The sequence below is a fragment of the Polyodon spathula genome, chromosome 6, assembly GCF_017654505.1.
Source record: "Polyodon spathula isolate WHYD16114869_AA chromosome 6, ASM1765450v1, whole genome shotgun sequence".
Classification (NCBI taxonomy): Eukaryota; Metazoa; Chordata; class Actinopteri; order Acipenseriformes; family Polyodontidae; genus Polyodon; species Polyodon spathula.
In genome coordinates this window covers 533,656-556,810 of record NC_054539.1, presented here as the reverse complement: position 1 = coordinate 556,810, position 23,155 = coordinate 533,656, and the positions used below count along the sequence as shown (strand labels likewise).

At 44.3% G+C, this 23,155-nt stretch overlaps 1 protein-coding gene across 2 annotated transcripts in view; it reads left to right on the top strand.

The window, feature by feature from the left end:
• LOC121316668 (metastasis-associated protein MTA3-like) overlaps window positions 1-23,155 on the top strand; it is a 72,595-nt gene that overhangs the window by 26,584 nt on the left and 22,856 nt on the right. For both annotated transcript variants that reach the window (XM_041251714.1, XM_041251713.1), the window contains exon 6: window positions 363-480. In XM_041251714.1, coding sequence (XP_041107648.1) covers window positions 363-480 — 118 coding nt within the window. The remainder of the gene's footprint in view (window positions 1-362; window positions 481-23,155) is intronic.

Below are 23,155 nucleotides of genomic sequence, written 5' to 3'. Positions count from 1 at the left end.
GATAAGATCACGCACACATCTAATAGGCAGATACTTCAATTGCATAAAATATGTATTTAAGGTAGTTGTGTAGAAAGATGAGCAGTAAATACAAAAGACCTAACTAATTAGGTTGAGGAACTGCAGTAGAAAGACGAGGGTGGATAAGGAGATGAGTCTGGCAATGCAAAACAATAAGGAATGGGCTTTTTGTATTGAGCCTCTTCATGAGAGTATTCTGTTTGAGTCCGAGGGGGCATGTCTGTATTTCATTCCATTTAGAAGCACAGAGCCCTGTAATCTGGGTGAGTATTAGCTGATGGCTGTAATAATGCAGCAGATAGCACTCATGAACCCCCTTTCTTCCCTTCTCTCCCCTGCAGGACTTGTTTTTCTATTCCCTGGTGTACGACCCCACACAGAAGACTCTTCTGGCAGACAAGGGGGAGATCCGAGTGGGACCTCGATTCCAGGCAGACGTTCCTGACAAGCTGCTGGAAGGCGAGTCTGGCTATTCCAGTGCAGTTCCGAAATAATAATAAAATACTTGCATAGCTTTTTTGTTTGTTTCTTCCACATTAGGACAGACTTCACCACCACTAACAAAGTCTTCAGTGTTTGATGTTTATAAGCAATGATAAAAGCTACAACGATATATCCCTTCCCCCTCCCCCCCTTGTCATCAGAAGAGATTTTTTTTCTTTTCTTGTTTTTTTCTATATAAATGCAGTTAACAGCTTGCTGGCCTAGATTCTCCTGGGAATTGAAAAGTATGATTATGCCCATTCAGTGATTCCAGAGAAAATGTAGTCATCAGGTGTGCTGGAGCCTGACCAGCCAATTACTGGCACTAAGATAGGAACTACAGGAGCATTGATAATACCTGCAGCTTCAGAGAATGTCATTGGGGGGCGGGGGGGGTTCTTGAGTGGGGAGTTCTTTGTCTTTGCACTGAATATCTAAGAACTCTCTTGCCCAGTTAGCAGCACTGAGAGGGAGGGTTTCTGAGACTTAATCACCCGAATGTAACTGAGTGATATCTCAAGCAATTCTCTCTCCATTTCATTTTGATGTATGGCTGTTGAGAAGCAATGATGCTGAAGTGTGGTCAAGTACAGGCTGTGACCTCGCTGTGACCTCGCTGTGCAGTGTGAACAATGGAGAGTGTGTATGGTATTCCATCGTCACGTTCCGATTGTCACACAGTCCTAGTGTTTATAAGCAACTCAACCCTATTGCATTTTAATTTGACATTTTGGTGCACATTTAGTTCTTAACAAATAAAGTAATGGAACTGCATAGTGGTTTCCCCCATTCCAGGTTTTGAATACAAGCTTGATTAGTGCCAGTGTATAGGTAATATCAAGCTCAGGTAGGTCTTATTAAACCTGTGGTGAAATCAAGAGTGGATCAAAATGCTATACAGTGGGAGTCTTATTTCCATCCCTGCATTGGAAAATATACTTCTTGTGTTACACAACGACCAGACACTGCTGTCCTGTTCTCAATAGCGGAACTGTGAATAAAGAGCAGCGGATGTGACACTAATTAATGACACCTCTTCCAAAAGCACTGCTTAGTTGATGAAATGCGTCTCAGAACTCTTATCAGTGGACTACTGTGATTATTTCAGACCAGCTGTGAGGAATAAATATATAACTTAGTTTCTCTATAATTCTGGAACTCCTTCGTTCAAATAAACTTGAGAGTTTCGTTATCGCCTCATAACAGCAATTCCCATGTCCCTTAATTAAAATTCTGACTGGAGTGGTTTAGAGATTATTTTTCTTTCAAGGATAACTTTTTTTCTTTTTTAAATGAATTTTTTTAGATTTATATATATGTTTCTTGTCACTCATTCTTTCCTCCTTTGAAAGCACGTTACAACTCCCAGCCCGCTGTGAATCTGCTGCTGATGGCCAGGCTGATGGCGTTTCTTTACCATGGGTGCTGTAATGGGCATAGAAGAGGCGCTCTCTAGTTATTCTGTTGAGGTAACGAAAGTGTGACCTGTTGAAGACCCGCTCCCCTCCCCTAAACTAAATTGCCTTTTAAAGGGGGCTATTTTCCAGGAAAGATGATGATGATGCTTAAACCCAACGTTTCAGAGATGAAGTAGTAAACTCTGTCACTGTACTCCACATTTACTAATAAACAGTGAGGAGGACAGGGTGGGGTTTGTTACATTGACTCCAAGGGAGCAAATCATTGCTGCTCCCATCTGTGTACAGGGGTGGAAATAAGACTCCTATCGCACAGCAGTTTTACTAGCAACTTGGTTAACCGCAGTGTGTATAGGAAGGTAAGAAGCTCAGGTGTTTGTCTTATTATACTCCTAGTAAAACCAGGAATGCATGAAACTGCTAAGCAGTAAGATTCTTATTTCCATCCCTGGTATATTTCATGTGGTCTTTTGAAACACAGGAACACGTGGTTGATTTTGAATCCAGTCCGATCTAATGCAAGATCACTTTGCTCTTGCAGCACCATACAGCAGCTGTCATTCAGAGGGACAGTTTCTTGTAGTTACAGGGCTTGCTCAGTTGAAGGTTTTTTTTTTTTTTTTTTAAATAGAGAAAGCAGGTGATGATGGCAGGTAGTTTACCCAGCCAGACCCAGAGGTGTAACGGCACAGCCGAGACAAACTCTAAATGTAGATGAAATGTAAATGTATGAGACCAAATATCAACCTACTCTAATCCCTCCCTGGGGGATTGGCACACTTATGTTGTAGCTGCCTTTGTGACCTTGAGATTCTGTTTTGCAATGTACATTACTGACACAAGGTGCTGATATCCTTGCAATTACTTAGAAAGACCGTCTGGGATCCTTTGTGCGTTTCAGTAATGGGGAATTTTACACAGTAGAAATAGCTTGACTTGTTCTTGCGTAACACCCTGTCAGCACAGTGTACCTGGTACATTTCCCTTGTCCTCCTCGCAGAAGCCCTGTCAGCACAGTGTACCTGGTACATTTCCCTTGTCCTCCTCGCAGAAGCCCTGTCAGCACAGTGTACCTGGTACATTTCCCTTAAACTCTGTTTATATATATGTATTTGTTTGTGTGTGCCTTATTATCATAGTTAGATTTGAAATAAGTATTGCTCCGATGGCTTCTAAGTTTAATACCCTGCCTACAATGAGCCAGCTGCTGCGACACCTCCTGTATGGTACGTTCGCATCTCCATGACTTCTGGAAAACCTGCCTGCCCTGAGTTTGGAATGCCTTTCTCGTAGCTGAAGAGTGTGTTGAATGCACAGGAGGGAAAGCAAAAGGTTAAGCAAAGGGGAGCCAGCAGCAGAGAACAGTGTAGCTGCACAGGGATGTTTAGCACTTAATGGAGACCATTTGAAATGTCATTAAAATCCCACAGGAGCCTCTAAACTATAGGGTTGAGGTGATGGCGTGCTACAGATTGGATGGAATTGGATTGTGGGTTTTATTGCTGACACTTTGATTACTAGCAGAGAGGTATTGTACAGTAGCTGCTTTTTTAATATAAATCTAAGGATTTCTCCAAACTGTAGGACAGTGAACAAAGAGAGTGAACACTGAGTGTATGAGGCCAGCTTTGCTCCTGCCTCCGGGACCTCGGTCAGTTATCTGTGTGGAAAAGTCAACTCAATCTTTCCCGGGGTTTAGGCTGCTGATTGTTGAAAGGGTTAGGGTGATCTGGCTGGTGAAAGCAGTGAGCGTGGAGAGGTTAGGGTTAGGGTGGTCTGGCTGGTGAAAGCAGTGAGTGTGGAGAGGGTTAGGGTGAGCTGGTGAAAGCAGTGAGTGTGGAGAGGTTAGGGTGGTCTGGCTGGTGAAAGCAGTGAGTGTGGAGAGGGTTAGGGTGAGCTGGTGAAAGCAGTGAGTGTGGAGAGGTTAGGGTGAGCTGGCTGGTGAAAGCAGTGAGTGTGGAGAGGTTAGGGTGAGCTGGCTGGTGAAAGCAGTGAGTGTGGAGAGGTTAGGGTGGTCTGGCTGGTGAAAGCAGTGAGTGTGGAGAGGAGAGAGGTTAGGGTGGTCTGGCTGGTGAAAGCAGTGAGTGTGGAGAGGGTTAGGGTGAGCTGGTGAAAGCAGTGAGTGTGGAGAGGTTAGGGTGGTCTGGCTGGTGAAAGCAGTGAGTGTGGAGAGGGTTAGGGTGAGCTGGCTGGTGAAAGCAGTGAGTGTGGAGAGGGTTAGGGTGGTCTGGCTGGTGAAAGCAGTGAGTGTGGAGAGGTTAGGGTTAGGGTGGTCTGGCTGGTGAAAGCAGTGAGTGTGGAGGAGGGTTAGGGTGAGCTGGTGAAAGCAGTGAGTGTGGAGAGGTTAGGGGTCTGGCTGGTGAAAGCAGTGAGTGTGGAGAGGTTAGGGTGTCTGGCTGGTGAAAGCAGTGAGTGTGGAGAGGTTAGGGTGGTCTGGCTGGTGAAAGCAGTGAGTGTGGAGAGGTTAGGGTGGTCTGGCTGGTGAAAGCAGTGAGTGTGGAGAGGTTAGGGTGAGTCTGGCTGGTGAAAGCAGTGAGTGTGGAGAGGTTAGGGTGAGAGTGTGGAGAGGTTAGGGTGGTCTGGCTGGTGAAAGCAGTGAGTGTGGAGAGGTTAGGGTGGTCTGGCTGGTGAAAGCAGTGAGTGTGGAGAGGTTAGGGTGGTCTGGCTGGTGAAAGCAGTGAGTGTGGAGAGGTTAGGGTGGTCTGGCTGGTGAAAGCAGTGAGTGTGGAGAGGTTAGGGTGGCTGGTGAAAGCAGTGAGTGTGGAGAGGTTAGGGTGGTCTGGCTGGTGAAAGCAGTGAGTGTGGAGAGGTTAGGGTGGTCTGGCTGGTGAAAGCAGTGAGTGTGGAGAGGGTTAGGGTGGTCTGGCTGGTGAAAGCAGTGAGTGTGGAGAGGTTAGGGTGGGCTGGCTGGTGAAAGCAGTGAGTGTGGAGAGGTTAGGGTGAGCTGGCTGGTGAAAGCAGTGAGCGTGGAGAGGTTAGGGTGAGCTGGCTGGTGAAAGCAGTGAGTGTGGAGAGGTTAGGGTGAGCTGGCTGGTGAAAGCAGTGAGTGTGGAGAGGTTAGGGTGGTCTGGCTGGTGAAAGCAGTGAGTGTGGAGAGGGTTAGGGTGTCTGGCTGGTGAAAGCAGTGAGTGTGGAGAGGTTAGGGTGGTCTGGCTGGTGAAAGCAGTGAGTGTGGAGAGGGTTAGGGTGAGCTGGTGAAAGCAGTGAGTGTGGAGAGGTTAGGGTGGTCTGGCTGGTGAAAGCAGTGAGTGTGGAGAGGGTTAGGGTGGTCTGGCTGGTGAAAGCAGTGAGTGTGGAGAGGGTTAGGGTGAGTGTGGAGAGGTTAGGGTGGTCTGGCTGGTGAAAGCAGTGAGTGTGGAGAGGTTAGGGTGGTCTGGCTGGTGAAAGCAGTGAGTGTGGAGAGGTTAGGGTGGTCTGGCTGGTGAAAGCAGTGAGTGTGGAGAGGGTTAGGGTGATCTGGCTGGTGAAAGCAGTGAGTGTGGAGAGGTTAGGGTTAGGGTGGTCTGGCTGGTGAAAGCAGTGAGTGTGGAGAGGGTTAGGGTGAGCTGGTGAAAGCAGTGAGTGTGGAGAGGTTAGGGTGGTCTGGCTGGTGAAAGCAGTGAGTGTGGAGAGGTTAGGGTGGGCTGGCTGGTGAAAGCAGTGAGTGTGGAGAGGTTAGGGTTAGGGTGGTCTGGCTGGTGAAAGCAGTGAGTGTGGAGAGGGTTTGGGTGAGCTGGTGAAAGCAGTGAGTGTGGAGAGGGTTAGGGTGGTCTGGCTGGTGAAAGCAGTGAGTGTGGAGAGGTTAGGGTGGTCTGGCTGGTGAAAGCAGTGAGTGTGGAGAGGGTTAGGGTGGTCTGGCTGGTGAAAGCAGTGAGTGTGGAGAGGGTTAGGGTGATCTGGCTGGTGAAAGCAGTGAGCGTGGAGAGGTTAGGGTTAGGGTGGTCTGGCTGGTGAAAGCAGTGAGTGTGGAGAGGGTTAGGGTGAGCTGGTGAAAGCAGTGAGTGTGGAGAGGTTAGGGTGGTCTGGCTGGTGAAAGCAGTGAGTGTGGAGAGGGTTAGGGTGGTCTGGCTGGTGAAAGCAGTGAGTGTGGAGAGGGTTAGGGTGATCTGGCTGGTGAAAGCAGTGAGTGTGGAGAGGTTAGGGTGGTCTGGCTGGTGAAAGCAGTGAGCGTGGAGAGGTTAGGGTTAGGGTGGTCTGGCTGGTGAAAGCAGTGAGTGTGGAGAGGGTTAGGGTGTCTGGCTGGTGAAAGCAGTGAGTGTGGAGAGGGTTAGGGTGGTAAGCAAGAGTGTGGATAGGTTAGGGTTGTCCGGCTGGTGAAGCAGTGGATGTGGAGAGTGTTTAGGGTGATCTCTGGTGAAAGCAGTAGTGTGGAGAGGTTAGGTTGTGTCTGCTGTGAAGTCAGTGCGCCTTGGCGAGTTAGGGTAGGTGTCGTCTGGTGAAAGCGTGAGTGTGGAGAAGGGGTTAGTAGCTGGTAAAATCAGAGTGTGGAGAGGGTTAGGGTGGTCTGGCTGGTGAAAGCAGTGAGTGTGGAGAGGGTTAGGGTGGTCTGGCTGGTGAAAGCAGTGAGCGTGGAGAGGTTAGGGTTAGGGTGGTCTGGCTGGTGAAAGCAGTGAGTGTGGAGAGGTTAGGGTGGTCTGGCTGGTGAAAGCAGTGAGTGTGGAGAGGGTTAGGGTGGTCTGGCTGGTGAAAGCAGTGAGTGTGGAGAGGTTAGGGTGGTCTGGCTGGTGAAAGCAGTGAGTGTGGAGTCAGTCGTTATTTTCCTAGTGGCATGTGGGTTTTCAGTATCTTTTGAATTCGTGTGACTTCCCACAACTGTGGGCTGTAATGTGTACTAAAAGAGCTCTTATTTTTTTGAATACCAAATGCTATAAAATAAATCTCATTTAATTTACCAGATGCTGTCTTTTTATATAGCAAACTGTGATAGTGATTTTATAATTTAACATACACATTTTAAAGGGAAAATTAATCATCCTATTTTACACTATTTCTTTTGTATAGTGATGTACATTTTGTCACTGCTTTTTAAAGTAAGATTACCAATACATTTTAACGTGTGTAATTTTAAAGGAGTATTTTATCATCTTGTCTCTTACTATTTCTCAATTTAGTTATTTTTGTGTCTGTAAAGCGCTGTGAGGCAAGTAGTTTGATTCATATTAGGTGCAAGTTACGACTGGATTTGTTTGCAATGACCTTTTAATAACAGGATCATGTTAACATTTTGTAATGATTTGAGGAGTTCCTGAAAGACAGCTTCTCTTTCACTATGAATGGGCTGTATTACAGAATCAAAACCCACTCCAGGTGATTTTTTGCTAATACTGCGTTCTGCAAAGTGAATCTTATCTGCCATCATTCTGCATGCAATCTTTAAACTGCTGTTGACTTGTCTGTAATCTCCGGGCAGGCAATGCCATTATAATACTGTACTGTACAGATTCTTGTGGAATGAATGTATCTGTAGTGTGTTTAGGTGGATGTATTGCAGGCTCATCTAGTTGTTTCAGAGCCCTGCTCCAGGCCTATTTTGTCTGTATCGGAGCCCTGCTCCAGGCTTGTTCGATCTCTCTATGGGAGACCTGCTTAGGTGGATGTATTGCAGGCTCATCTAGTTGTTTCAGAGCCCTGCTCCAGGCCTATTTTGTCTGTATCGGAGCTCTGCTCCAGGCTTGTTTGATTTGTCTGTATCGGAGCCCTATTTCATTCTTGTTCGATCTCTGTATGCAAGCCCTGCTCCAGGCTTGTTTGAATGTGTATAATTAGTTAGGTTACCTAGTCATAGTGAAGACAGACTCGGGACAGGGGGCAGGAGATGCTTCACAGAACTTGGGGAGGGGAGGGGTTACCTCGTCATAGTGGAGACAGACTCAGGACCAGCGTTCCCTTTAAGCTTTGTAGATACTGAGAAACTTTGGACTGAGGAAGGCTACATTAGCAATGAGAAACCTTTGGCCATGCATTAACCCTTTTAATATATTTTGATTGCATTATACAATTTTGAAACAATATTCCAACACAAGCTTCTCAACAATTTTAAAGTTTACTTTAAACAAGACATTTATTGTGGCTCTGCCTCTGATTTTGAATCATCCCCTGATCCTGTGTAGCGCTGTCGGTTATCATAGATTTAGACGGCATGCTTAACTGTTTGCCTGCATATAATTGCTTGATACTACTGCGTAAAACACTGGCATCTGCACTGCCTTCAGTTGTAACCATCTCTAGGGCTACTAATTGTTCCATTCTTGGGAATACCAAATTCCGTTTTTCAAAAATGGCCAATTCCATTTGTTCCCTCTTTTATATCAATGTATTAAGTACATATGGCATTTGAACATAAATATATATTTTTTTCAATCAGACTCTTGTTGATATAATAGATAGTAAGAACATAAGAACATAAGAAAGTTTACAAACGAGAGGAGGCCATTCGGCCCATCTTGCTCGTTTGGTTGTTAGTAGCTTATTGATCCCAGAATCTCATCAAGCAGCTTCTTGAAGGATCCCAGGGTGTCAGCTTCAACAACATTACTGGGGAGTTGATTCCAGACCCTCACAATTCTCTGTGTAAAAAAGTGCCTATTTTCTGTTCTGAATGCCCCTTTGTCTAATCTCCATTTGTGACCCCTGGTCCTTGTTTCTTTTTTCAGGCTGAAAAAGTCCCTTGGGTCGACACTGTCAATACCTTTTAGAATTTTGAATGCTTGAATTAGGTCGCCACGTAGTCTTCTTTGTTCAAGACTGAACAGATTCAATTCTTTTAGCCTGTCTGCATATGACATGCCTTTTAAACCAGGAATAATTCTGGTCACTCTTCTTTGCACTCTTTCTAGAGCAGCAATATCCTTTTTATAGCGAGGTGACCAGAACTTAACACAGTATGCTAGATGAGGTCTTATTACTGCATTGTAAAGTTTTAACATCACTTCCCCCTGATTTAAATTCAACATTTTTCACAATACATCCGAACATCTTGTTGGCCTTTTTTTATAGCTTCCCAACATTGTCTAGATTAAGACATTTCTGAGTCAACATAAACTCCTAGGTTTATTGCCTGCGTGCAGTACCTTGCACTTTTCTTTTTTTTAAAGTAAAGTACCTGCAGACACTTGTCATAATGTTTGTAGACATCACTTGGCTCATTGCTGGCATTAAAATAAGCAGGAAAACCTAAGAATTATATTACAAAGGTTCAGAAAACCAAATGTCCAGCACAGTTGTGTGAATCATATTTACAGTCTTCCACTAACACAGTAGTTCAATCTACAAATAAAGGTGTTTTGAAAAGACCTGTTTAGCTTATTGCTGGCATTACAATATGAAACAGCTTAGTAACAGTCCAGCAATGTCATGTGAGAGTAATCCTATGTACAGTACTCCACACATTCAGTTTAGCGTTTTACTGGCATTATAGTAATAACCAGGATAAAATGTGAAACACTGATAAAGGTGTGTTGACTGACTTGTTGCTTTGTAATTTGATTGTAATTTAAATAGCGGCCCTTTTAATAAACGCATAATTAATCCTTGGAATTGTCTTTCCTAATTCTGCAGTGTTATTTGCAAGATTTAAAGATGTGTCTCCAGACAGAATGTCTTTATGAAGCCAGCGGTGTGTAGTGTAGTGACTACATCCTTTACACAGTAAAGTGATCAGTTTCCATTAATTATTGTATAGCTAGAAAAATTGTTTTGAGCCAATTTCTTCGTCGTCAGAAAATATAATTCAATTAAGAAACGGCCATGGTTTAAAATTGCTGATTATAACTTCATTAAAGGCAGGTAGCGTGGAAGGAAATAAACTAAACGATAATGAAATACACAATTTAATTTAGCTTACTTCTGGAAAGCTCTGCCTTGAGCGCAGGACCTCAGCAGAGAACGCAGTGCTTTACAACGCTGCCGTCTTATTTGCTTTCTTATTCTCTGAGTGTTTGCCTGGCATTACGATATTTAATGGTATTGGCTTGTACATGATCACATGAATTACAGCAAAACTTAAAGAATACTATCGCACCATTCTCATTTAGATAATCCGATTTCTTTTAGCTCTGTCTTACTGAAACACCGCGTTTTTTTTTTTTCGTTGGGTTGAGTTTCAGCAGTGACATGGAGCGAAGTCACATGATGAATAAATAAAATAATGGACATGGTATCCCTTCAATTACTATACACTTAAATGTGTATTTCGACTAATGTGCCGATTACATTTTTATCAGTTTCAAAACGCATGAAGAGATTTCTGAAATGGACGTTTTTTAAAAGGGAAATAAATAAAAAGACATGTGAGTGTTGTGATTTATATTTGTTTACCTGAGTATGTATACTTCTAAATAATGCAGGATGATTGTGCTTCACTGATTTTAGTATTCAATTATACGACGAGTTAAAAACAGTAAAGTTCATGAGCAGCACTGAGCAGCGAGATCTCTATAGAGGCAGAATCGCCAGACGCCTGCTTCACCCAGCCTGTAGATTCGCTGGTGCCCGAGCGAGCTCTGCACTAATGTGACGTGGATTTTTACACAGGGAAATCAGAGAATCAGCTGCAAGACACACACGCATATGCTTATGTTAATGCTTTGTAAGAATGGTCTCAAAATAATAGGTTCACCTCGAGAGACTGGAGTCTCGATTTGAGGTTGATATTTATGATAATAACTTGCAAAAGTTAGTAAACTGAGTGCAAAGGTTGTTGCCAGTTACTGCGAAAAATGTGTGTATTTTAGCCTTAGAGAGAACGCTGCTCAGGACAGGGGGAAGGAGACACTTCACAGAGTGTGGGGAGGGGAAGGGTTACCTAGTCACAGTGCAGACAGGACAGGGGGAAGGAAATGCTTCTAGAGAGAGTAGTGAGGCGATGAAATGGGTTACCTGGAGGCAGAATCACTTGGATCCTTCAAGACCAAACTTGAAGTTTTTGATCAATCGGCTACGAGGAACTGGAAGTGTATAGATGGACCGAATGGCCTCCTCTCATTCATGCATTTTTATCTGTTCATTTTCTTGTGTTAGTTTCCTTTGCTGAGGCAGAGGTGGTGTGATTTATTGAGCTGACCTAGTGGCATCTGCCCTGACTATTGCTATAGAAATGTAATACAAAAAATAAATATCTGCCCAACTGTGTATTCTTAAAACCAGCAATAAATAAATAACTAACTCGAGTCCAAACTTAATTATCCTTCTCCTTTTTAAAAGCACAGAATGTTGTTTAAAATGAACCAGGCTTGGTGTTCAGGATCTCTTTAGGCACGTCCCAGGTGAAGTGCACCAGCAGTCGGTGTTCGGGATCTCTTTAGGCACGTCCCAGGTGAAGTGCACCAGCAGTCGGTGTTCAGGATCTCTTTAGGCACGTCCCAGGTGAAGTGCACCAGCAGTCGGTGTTCAGGATCTCTTTAGGCACGTCCCAGGTGAAGTGCACCAGCAGTCGGTGTTCAGGATCTCTTTAGGCACGTCCCAGGTGAAGTGCACCAGCAGTCGGTGTTCGGTATCTCTTTAGGCACGTCCCAGGTGAAGTGCACCAGCAGTCGGTGTTCAGGATCTCTTTAGGCATGTCCCAGGTGAAGTGCACCAGCAGTCGGTGTTCAGGATCTCTTTAGGCATGTCCCAGGTGAAGTGCACCAGCAGTCGGTGTTCAGGATCTCTTTAGGCACGTCCCAGGTGAAGTGCACCAGCAGTCGGTGTTCAGGATCTCTTTAGGCACGTCCCAGGTGAAGTGCACCAGCAGTCGGTGTTCAGGATCTCTTTAGGCACGTCCCAGGTGAAGTGCACCAGCAGTCGGTGTTCAGGATCTCTTTAGGCATGTCCCAGGTGAAGTGCACCAGCAGTCGGTGTTCAGGATCTCTTTAGGCACGTCCCAGGTGAAGTGCACCAGCAGTCGGTGTTCAGGATCTCTTTAGGCATGTCCCAGGTGAAGTGCACCAGCAGTCGGTGTTCAGGATCTCTTTAGGCACGTCCCAGGTGAAGTGCACCAGCAGTCGGTGTTCAGGATCTCTTTAGGCACGTCCCAGGTGAAGTGCACCAGCAGTCGGTGTTCAGGATCTCTTTAGGCACGTCCCAGGTGAAGTGCACCAGCAGTCGGTGTTCGGGATCTCTTTAGGCACGTCCCAGGTGAAGTGCACCAGCAGTCGGTGTTCGGGATCTCTTTAGGCACGTCCCAGGTGAAGTGCACCAGCAGTCGGTGTTCAGGATCTCTTTAGGCACGTCCCAGGTGAAGTGCACCAGCAGTCGGTGTTCAGGATCTCTTTAGGGTCCCAGGTGAAGTGCACCAGCAGTCGGTGTTCAGGATCTCTTTAGGCACGTCCCAGGTGAAGTGCACCAGCAGTCGGTGTTCAGGATCTCTTTAGGCACGTCCCAGGTGAAGTGCACCAGCAGTCGGTGTTCAGGATCTCTTTAGGCACGTCCCAGGTGAAGTGCACCAGCAGTCGGTGTTCAGGATCTCTTTAGGCACGTCCCAGGTGAAGTGCACCAGCAGTCGGTGTTCAGGATCTCTTTAGGCACGTCCCAGGTGAAGTGCACCAGCAGTCGGTGTTCGGTATCTCTTTAGGCACGTCCCAGGTGAAGTGCACCAGCAGTCGGTGTTCGGGATCTCTTTAGGCACGTCCCAGGTGAAGTGCACCAGCAGTCGGTGTTCAGGATCTCTTTAGGCACGTCCCAGGTGAAGTGCACCAGCCGGTGTTCAGGATCTCTTTAGGCACGTCCCAGGTGAAGTGCACCAGCAGTCGGTGTTCAGGATCTCTTTAGGCACGTCCCAGGTGAAGTGCACCAGCAGTCGGTGTTCAGGATCTCTTTAGGCACGTCCCAGGTGAAGTGCACCAGCAGTCGGTGTTCGGGATCTCTTTAGGCACGTCCCAGGTGAAGTGCACCAGCAGTCGGTGTTCGGTATCTCTTTAGGCACGTCCCAGGTGAAGTGCACCAGCAGTCGGTGTTCAGGATCTCTTTAGGCATGTCCCAGGTGAAGTGCACCAGCAGTCAGTGTTCAGGATCTCTTTAGGCATGTCCCAGGTGAAGTGCACCAGCAGTTCGTGATGGGTGTTCGTGTAGCAGAGTCCCAGTGGATGTGCTGCCACTGCCAGCCAGATGTAACTGTTAATATGATTTTTTTTCTGTATTTTAATAAACTAAACAGCAACTGTACCTCTTGACAAAAATACATTTCAGACAGCTGGGTACTGCTTTTCAGAGCCCGATGTTGGCAGATTGTCATCGTCAATTGAATCTGTAGCAATAACTACAAGGCTTGCTGTATTGGATCTCGTTTATGATTGTAACATCTCCTCCACCGCACATCTGTAGAAATCAAAGAGTTGTTTGTGTGAGGGATACAGATTCAAGAAACATGTTGGAGAGAAAAAAAGAAAGAATAAAGTGTGTGTGGGTGGGGGTTTAAATTCCATTGTCAGACTCACTCGTAGGACACTGAAAGACATCCTGCCTGTGTGAAGTTGATTGTCTGCTTCAATGTCTTTTTGTGTAAGGCAGTACAGTAGTAAATGCTCTACATTAAATGGTATGGCACTCCAAATTTTGTTACATAATGTGTTTTTTTTTTTCTATTAGAACATAAGAATATAAAGGTTACAAACAAGAGGAGGCCATTCGGCCCATCTTGCTCGTTTGGTTGTTAGTAGCTTATTGATCCCAGAATCTCATCAAGCAGCTTCTTGAAGGATCCCAGGGTGTCAGCTTCAACAACATTACTGGGGAGTTGGTTCCAGGCCCTCAATTCTCTATGTAAAAAAGTGTCTCCTATTTTCTGTTTTGAATGCCCATTTGTCTAATCTCCATTTGTGACCCCTGGTCCTTGTTTCTTTTTTCAGGTTGAAAAAGTCCCTTGGGTCGACATTGTCAATACCTTCTAGAATTTTGAATGCTTGAATCAGATTGCTCTCTAGTAGTCTTTGTTCAAGACTGAACAGATTCAATTCTTTTAGCCTGTCTGCGTATGACATGCCTTTTAAACCAGGAATAATTCTGGTCACTCTTCTTTGCACTCTTTCTAGAGCAGCAATATCCTTTTTGTAGCGAGGTGACCAGAACGGGGTAATTGTAGTGTCATAATGATCTACTCCAGACATAATGACGTAAACATTGGGCAAAGAATTGTTATTGAGAAGGGGGGCTAATTTAACGGTTGTAAAAAGTGTTTTTGTAAAAAAAGGCTTGTAGAACAACCGGAAAAAAAATATCGAAGGGTTTGTTAACAGATCTATTCTGTATCAACACTAAACTTGTATTTTAGGTTTTATTGCCTGCGTGCAGTACCTTGCACTTTTCTCTCTTAAATGTCATTTGCCGTGTGTCTGCCCAGTTCTAAATGCTGTCTAGATTATTTTGAATGACCTTTGAGCTGCAACAGTGTACCACTCATCCTTCTATTTTTGTGTCATCTGCAAATTTACAAGGTTTGCATACTATACCAGAATCTAAGTCATTAATTTTGATTAGGAATAGCAGAGGACCTAATTTGATCCCTGTGGTACTCCACTGGTTACCTCATTCCATTTTGAGGTTTCTCCTCTAGTCAGTACTTTCTGTTTTCTACAAGTTAACCACTCCCTAATCCATGTACATGTGTTTCCTTGAATCCCTACTGCGTTCAGTTTGAGAATTAAACTTATGTAGACTTTGTCAAAAGCTTTCTGGAAATTTAAATAAACCATGTCGTATGCTTTGCAATTATCTGTTGTTGATGTTGTATCCTCAAAAAAACCAAGCAGTTTAGTTAAACACAATCTCCCTTTCCTAAAACCATGCTGACACTCTCCCAGGACACTGTTACCACTTTGTTTCCATTTTGGAGCTTATTGTAGGTTACATGTAATAGAAGTCAGGCTTATTGGTCTGTAGTTACCTGGTTCGATTTTGTCTACCTTTTTGTGGATTGGTATTACGTTTGCAGTTCTCCAGTCTGTTGGTATAACCCCTGTGTCAAGAGATTGTTGCATGATCTTGGTTAATGGTTTGTAAATAACTACTTTCGTTTCTTTGAGGGTACTATTGGGAGGATCTGACCCAGCCCAGGGGATCTGTTTATTTTAAGGGGATCCTAGCTGTCTGTTTGCTCCTTTGCAAGGTGTCGGCAGTATCCCAGAAAATACCACAGTTTTGGGCTTGTCTTTCAGTTTCCTTCCTAGTGCTCTGATTTTGTCTTGCAGGGATTTTGGTCTGTCTCTTCTAATGTTGTTTGTACCGATGTGGACGACTAGTCTGTCCACATTCTCACTGATGTGCGTGATAAAGGCTCCTGGAAGGAAGCACACTGTTGTAGTAAGAGGGTAAAAACCGCGCACTGAACTTGATTTGTTTCTCAACAATCATGACCTCTCCTTTTTGCTTTCTAGCCAGCACTGTTAATAGGGTGATCATCTAAATTTTGGGGGGAACGGAACAGCGGATGACACACACATCCTCAGAGACATGTTCCTGCCAAGCCATCTTTTTTCGCACTGTGGATCTACAGCGAAGCCATCAGACCGATGGCACCGAGGACAACACTGCAGACCCACAGACGTCTTATCGGCCACAGGAGTCTCTGATGCACGGTGAACCGTGGATTGCCCTGCCGACCTAAGCCCTCCCTACCCCAGGGAATGCCTGGTCACGGTTGGCAGTGACATAGCCTGGATTTGAACCTGCAATCTCCAAGCTATAGGGCACATCCTGCACTCCCCGCAGAGCACCTTTTACTGGAGCCCCGTTGTGGTTGTATTTGACAAATTATTTATTTACATATTTTATTTATTTGTTGGTTTTTTTCTCCTGCCTCTGCCTATCTGAACCCAGCTGTTTTGACCGTCTTCTGTCTCCCTGGTGGCTTTCAGTCTGTTAGGGGTGCAAGAATTGTGGGTGTACCACAAATAAAAAAAAATGCATCAGTTCATTTAATAGGATCGTATTTTTACTGGGACCGGCAAAATTGAAATCTACACTCTTACTCCTTGCCATTCATTAGGCTCCTTTAATAATAATAATAATAACGTTACGCGCCCACTATGCAGCACGTCCGTTTTCAGAGTAATAAGCGTGACAAAAGAAACAAATCCTAGAGGTAGGCTGCATTTCAGGATCAGATTTTGTTAGTTAAATTGTCAATTTTGATTTAATTTTAAATAATGCCGTCAGACATTTAAGTTTTTTACGTAAGAACAAAATGGAAAGGTAAAATACGCTGTTTGTGTTGCTTTAATGAGCTTCTGTGGCAAAACCACCAACCTGTGGGATCATCTAGTAAGACAGCACCCCACAAAACACAAGTAAAAAAACTAAAGGAAGCAACACCTTCAGTGACAGCTTATTTTGGAAAGAAAGTTGATCCAAAAAGGGTCAGAGCAAAAGAAATAACAGGCCTGATAGTGGATGCTGTCACACAAGATATCAGACCTGTTAGTATAGAAGAGGGAGCTGCGTTTAAAAATCTGATTGTGAATCTTGCACCAGGCTATGAAATGCCTTGTCGAAAGACAATCTCCAAATTCATTAATCTGGATCACGAAAGTGCAAAGGAAAAGTGATTTTACAAAAAAAAAGGGGGGAAAGTGAGTAAGTAGATTTAAGAACATGCACAGTCTTTTTCTTCTGTAAGTGTTTTAGGTTTATTGAAACATACAGGGAGTCTGGTCCCAGGTACAGGGCAAACATCACTCGTTCTTACAATTTTTGCTTGATGTTAAATACCCTTCTGTATAGATGGTTCTCCCCTCTCTCTCTCTCTCGCTCTCTCTGAACTTAACCAACAGCAAAGGGACAAGACATTATTCTGTTACTATTTACCATATGTATTTAATTTAGTGTTTGTGTGTGTGTGGCGACCTCTGAACTCAGTGCATTCCTCTTCAGACCCCTGGTGCCCCAAAAGGTCTACACCTGCTTTTTGTTACCTTCTTCATATTTCTCCTTATTGCTTGAGATCCTTTGAGTCCTGTGGCATTATCTTGATTTCTCCCCAAGACCCTTTGGGTCCAACAGCAGTCAATGCTGGGCATGAAGCTTGTAGGTACAAAGGCTCTCATCAGTTGTTAGCAGTACATGCAATTTGAACCAGATAGTCTGCTATCTGCAATATTAACACCATTATAGCCCTGCCAGTCTGCATGCGTAGCAAACTACTAATCAATTCTCGTTCCATGTTTTCCAACTAAAAGCTTTGACAGGACTTGTCAGGAGTGTAGTTCAATGTCCATGACTACCAACATATGGACAAGCATGGCACAAGAAGCATTTTTAACAGTCACCTGCCATTACGTAAGCAAAACTGGGAACTCGAGTCAAAAGTATTGCGACACGAAAACAGCACGAGAGACACACAGCTGTGAATTTATCAGAAGAGATCAGTCAGATAAACACAGAGTTTTAAGTGGCTACAAAAGTAATAGCTTGTGTTCATGACCACGTGGCCAGCATGTGCAGAGCAATGTCTTTGCTTTCTGCAGGCAAGTGTGAGCTGTGCAGGGCACAATATAAATCTCTGCATTCAGAAAATTTTGGAGGATGTACGACGAGTCCATACGTTAGTGGCAGCAGCAAGGAGACTGGTTGCATATTTTAAAAAGAATGAGATGGCAACAAGTGCTTTAAATAGGAAACACAGAAATGCTGAACACAGAAAGCACCACTCAAGTTAATACATGACATACAAACAAGGTGGAACGCTGTTTATTATATGTTGAGTTAAAATGACAAGTTATTGCTGTTTTGTCAAACCTATATTTGACCAAAAAGTCTGACGCAGCTACTTTAGATCTTGCAGCTGAGCAGTGGAAGCTAATAGGGGAGATAATACCTCTACTACAGCCATTCCAACTGGCTACAGTACTGTTGAGTGCACAGAAAAACATTATGGCTATTTCTTTGTACCCACTTGCAACAGGGATAAAACACTGACCGACTGAAGTTCCTGATGAAAGCAGACACAGTCGTCTTCAAATTCAACTGATTTGCTAATTCCGGTTACATGGAGTTTGAGAGAGAAGCTACTGCGTAATTTGTCTCGGCGATTTTGTTTACATGAGCTGAATGACCCAAGTAATGAGGTTATGCCACTGCTTTTTGTGTCATTTCCACGATTTCGCCATCCGAACAAGCGAAAGCCCATGTGTCTGAAGCACTGTCCTCCAAACTAGTGAAGCTGGTGCAGGACAACCTCGAAAATGACATGACGATTTATGTTTTTGAAACTCCATTTAACATCAGCGAAGATCCCCTGATTTGGTGGGAAAATAACCAGACACACTTTCCCAACCTAGCAGCCTTGGCAAAGAGCATGTTAAGTATCCCTGCAGCATCAGTCCCGAGCGAGCGTTTGCTCAGCAAAGCAGGCATGCTTGTGAACAAACTCTGAAGCAAAAGCGCTGTGCTCCCTCAGACCAGTCAGTCTGAGGATGGAAACTCAGAAGGGCTCTGCTCCATCAGAGCAGTCAGTCTGAGGATGGAAACTCTGAAGGGCTCTGCTCCTACAGAGCAATCAGCCTGGGGATGGAAACACAGAAGCGCTCTGCTCCCACAAGAACCCCTATCGCACTGTCTCTCCCCCTCTCTCCTTCTCCTTGTTTTGTTATTCCCTTTTCTCGAGGCTCAATTGGACAGTTGAAACTAACTGGCGGGTGTGAGTAACTGTTTCTTCCCCTAGAACATGAGGTGCTGTTGGCTTGTGGTGTTCTGGGAGCTCTGCCACAGCTGCTGGATTCATTCTACATACACATCTTGAAACGGAATTCTCTAGCTGAGGCATTACTTTTTAAAGACTCCTGCAGCCCTCTTTCATTGTGCACTTTTTTCAAGCAAATGGTAAAGCGCCCTGGGATGCTTGCACATGAAGGATGCTATATATGTGACACTGGTTTGGTAGTTGTAGCTGGGGACTTTGCCCAGCTTATGCAACTTTTTTGAAAAATGGTTGAGACGTGTTGACATTTATTAATTTGCTTTAACACTGATAAAAGATGTCTTGTGAATTCCATGGATTTTAGAACTATGAAGTTTCCTTGAACATCTGAAAAGATTAAAATAATAATAATGAATAACAAACTTTTAATTCCAAATTGTGAAAATAGACATGTTCAGCGGCAGTAACATATTGAGTGAATATTAAATGCATTGATTTAAATCTGTGTGATTTATGAAACCTCTCGCTATTTTAGGTGTCATTAATTATAACTTAATAAATAAATAAATAAATAGTGTGATTCATGCTGCTGAAAGTAATGGGCTACCAATCTTTTTTTTTAAATCTGTTTCACTGAAACAGAAATGAACTGGGATGATAAATCCAGAGGATAGTGTGTTGAAAGGCTTGCCTGGTTTTGTTGCAATGTTGAAAGGTTTGCCTGGTTTCTTTGCAGTGGTGAAAGGCTTGCCTGGTTTCTTTGCAGTGGTGAAAGGCTTGCCTGGTTTTGTTGCAATGTTGAAAGGCTTGCCTGGTTTTGTTGCAGCATAACGAATGTTATGCATCAAGCAAGAGAAATCCTACTTCATGCTGGGCTTTGAAGTGTTGGACCAAGGGAAGGAAACTGCACAAAGTGAAATAATGAGCTTACAGTAGTTTTTACATTTAGTTTTGTTAATAGATTTATAGATTTTATTTTATGTCTCTTTAAATTGTGTGGTCCAAGCAGCAGTTCCATTGTAAAGTTTGTAAAATAGACGACGCAAGTACCTTGACATTGTCATTTGTTCCACACGGCAGGTGAGCACTTCTCTTGTAGACATTAACCTTTATATGTGTGTGTATAAGGTAAATGCCTTTAAAAAAAAAAAAAAAAAAACTTGTGCATCAACTTTGTGAAGAAATGTTTGTGTGTGTGTGTGTATATATATATATAATTTTCAGAAATGTTCCATAAAGCGGTCTGCTAAACCCCTTTTTAGTTTCCCCAAAAGTAAGAGAAAATAATGATATTTAATTTTTTTTAACGGGATTATATATTCTCTAAACCACGGTGTATACTTACTTAATCTTTGGTTAGCAGCTCGAAGTTAACAGCTAATGAAAAATAAAACACAGAATCTATCAAGTCCACGTTTTCCTCCTGTTCGCATGCCCGGTTTCGATCGCGTGGATTTCCTCTCTCATATGTAGCTGAAGCAGGCACCTGGCAATTGTGTCTAGAGAGCAGTCTGTGCTGCTCGTGATCTTTGCTGTTTTCATCTTGTCGTATCAGTGAAGCACAGTGTTTTTGTTAGAATTATAAATGCTCTGGTATTCATCACAGTATTCATACTCTGATGGTTTTTGTTTGTTAACGCGGCTGCATTTTATTAACAGTAATGGGAGGCTGGTTGAATGTGTGTTTGGTGTTTGATACATTTCTTACTTGCAATAGAAAAGCGAAGGAAAACACGAGTCAGAACGTGCAAAGCGACATAGCTGTACAGAGACCCTTTTGGATTGTTTTTAGTTATAGTTTTATCTTGAGGTTAATGTATTTGATACTGTAAACATTTTAAACGACACACAATTGTTGAGGTGGGAAGTAAATATAGTAACGTGATAAACATTTACAGTGCAGACTGTTGTATTATTTGTAATGACTTTTCCCAATAGAAAGTGAATGAGTCTTTCCAAAGATTCCTAAATACTACCTTTTAATTCTTTGCATCCAAAGACATGTAATTAAGTTTTAAGAATGAAGCCTACTGTTTTTGGTTTCCAGAAATTTCAGTCCCACTATAAAATTATACTGTACGTTAAATAAATGGGAGAAAAAAGCAATGTGTTAATCTGATTATTCTGCCTTTTATTGCAACTGTGGTACCATTCAGTGAGCGGAAATTGTAAAGGGTACTTTAATTGGAACCTCCTGACAGAAAAGGTACAGCTTTAAAAAAGGTTTAAAAACCCTAATTTACGGTAACACTGTGCATGCATCGAAAGAATCATACGGGACAGACTGAATCCACTGGATATGTTTGATCTTGAGCTCTGTCAGCGCTATTGATTTACCAAGACACAATCTCCATTGTCTTCTAGATGAAATGCATTGTGACCTTCAGTATATGAACCAAAGGAATGCTGCCGCCTTCTGACTCAATGGTACTGTTGTGTTAAGCTTAGAGTGAAGAATTTCCTTGTTCTCTTTATATAGAGACAGCAGTGTGTGCATTTCTTGATATGTAAAGTGTTTTTTTTTTCTTCATTACATTTTTGCTTCGAGAATGCGTGAAGCTAGGGTTATTTTTCTTCTCTGCTGTGCCTCAGTCGCAACACGGTTGTTGCTACACCAGGGATGATTCTGCTCCGGTGCACTTGCAGTGGAATTTACTTTTAAGTCGGGCTTAAGATTTAACATCTCATCCGCAGGATGGAGCACAAGGAGGTGAAGTGACTTGCTCAGGGTCACACAGTGAGTCAGTCAGTGGCAGAGGTGGGATTTGAATTGGTGACCTTCTGGTTACAAGCACTGGACAACACTGCCTTGTACAATATCTCCAGTCTCAGGCGGCTGTATTGTACAGTATCTCCAGTCGCAGGCTGTATTGTACAGTATCTCCAGTCGCAGGCTGTATTGTACAGTATCTCCAGTCTCGGGCGGCTGTATTGCACAGTATCTCCAGTCTCGGGCGGCTGTATTGCACAGTATCTCCAGTCTCGGGCGGCTGTATTGCACAGTATCTCCAGTCTCGGGCGGCTGTATTGCACAGTATCTCCAGTCTCGGGCGGCTGTATTGCACAGTATCTCCAGTCTCAGGCTGTATTGTACAGTATCTCCAGTCGCAGGCTGTATTGTACAGTATCTCCAGTCTCGGGCGGCTGTATTGCACAGTATCTCCAGTCTCGGGCGGCTGTATCAGTATCTCCAGTCTCGGGCGGCTGTATTGCACAGTATCTCCAGTCTCGGGCGGCTGTATTGTACAGTATCTCCAGTCTGGTGTATTGCACAGTATCTCCAGTCTCGGGCGGCTGTATTGCACAGTATCTCCAGTCTCGGGCGGCTGTATTGCACAGTATCTCCAGTCTCGGGCGGCTGTATTGCACAGTATCTCCAGTCGCAGGCGGCTGTATTGTACAGTATCTCCAGTCGGGCGGCTGTATTGTACAGTATCTCCAGTCTCGGGCGGCTGTATTGTACAGTATCTCCAGTCGCAGGCTGTATTGCACAGTATCTCCAGTCTCGGGCGGCTGTATTGCACAGTATCTCCAGTCTCGGGCGGCTGTATTGCACAGTATCTCCAGTCTCGGGCGGCTGTATTGCACAGTATCTCCAGTCTCGGGCGGCTGTATTGCACAGTATCTCCAGTCTCGGGCGGCTGTATTGCACAGTATCTCCAGTCTCGGGCGGCTGTATTGCACAGTATCTCCAGTCTCGGGCGGCTGTATTGCACAGTATCTCCAGTCTCGGGCGGCTGTATTGCACAGTATCTCCAGTCTCGGGCGGCTGTATTGTACAGTATCTCCAGTCTCAGGCTGTATTGTACAGTATCTCCAGTCTCGGGCGGCTGTATTGTACAATATCTCCAGTCTCAGGTGGCTATATTGTACAATATCTCCAGGCCGGTGAAGCACAGAGAGTGAGTCAGGTTTTTGTTATTGTTTTATGGTTATTCATTGTCTGTATCCTAATAAAAAAAGATTTTGAACAGTACAGGTCAGCAGTTTGTGGGCTGCAGCTGATAATGTAATTGCTTTTGTGGTTGTATCATGAGTTTAATTTGCAGTGAACTTTTTTCCTCCAATATACTTCTCATGGATAGGGTTGGAAGAAATATTTCCTCGGAAGGATCCTTCCAGAAAACAGGAAACCTGAGAGCTATGATGTGCAGCTCAAGTATCAATAGTGAACACAACAGCTCCTGAAATAGTGTACTGTACCACAGGCCCGAAAGATCATTAATGGGTTAAGAGTGGATCTCAGTGCTGCTCTATTGCTGAACAAGCTGTTTTCTTTAGATAGAGGGGAGGGGAGTGCAGTGCTGGTGCTGGATCAGAGAGGGGAGTGCCCTACTCATGCTGGATCAGATAGAGGGGGGTGCCGTGCTGGTGCTGGGGCAGATAGAGGGGAGTGCCTTGCTGGTGCTGGGGCAGATAGAGGGGAGTGCCGTGCTGGTGCTGGGTCAGATAGAGGGGTGTGCCGTGCTGGTGCTGGATCAGATAGAGGGGAGTGCCGTGCTGGTGCTGGGTCAGATAGAGGGGAGTGCGTGCTGGTGCAGGGTCAGAGAGGGGAGTGCCCTACTCATGCTGGATCAGATAGAGGGGAGTGTAGTGCTGGTGCTGGGTCAGATAGAGGGGAGTGCCGTGCTGGTGCTGGATCAGACAG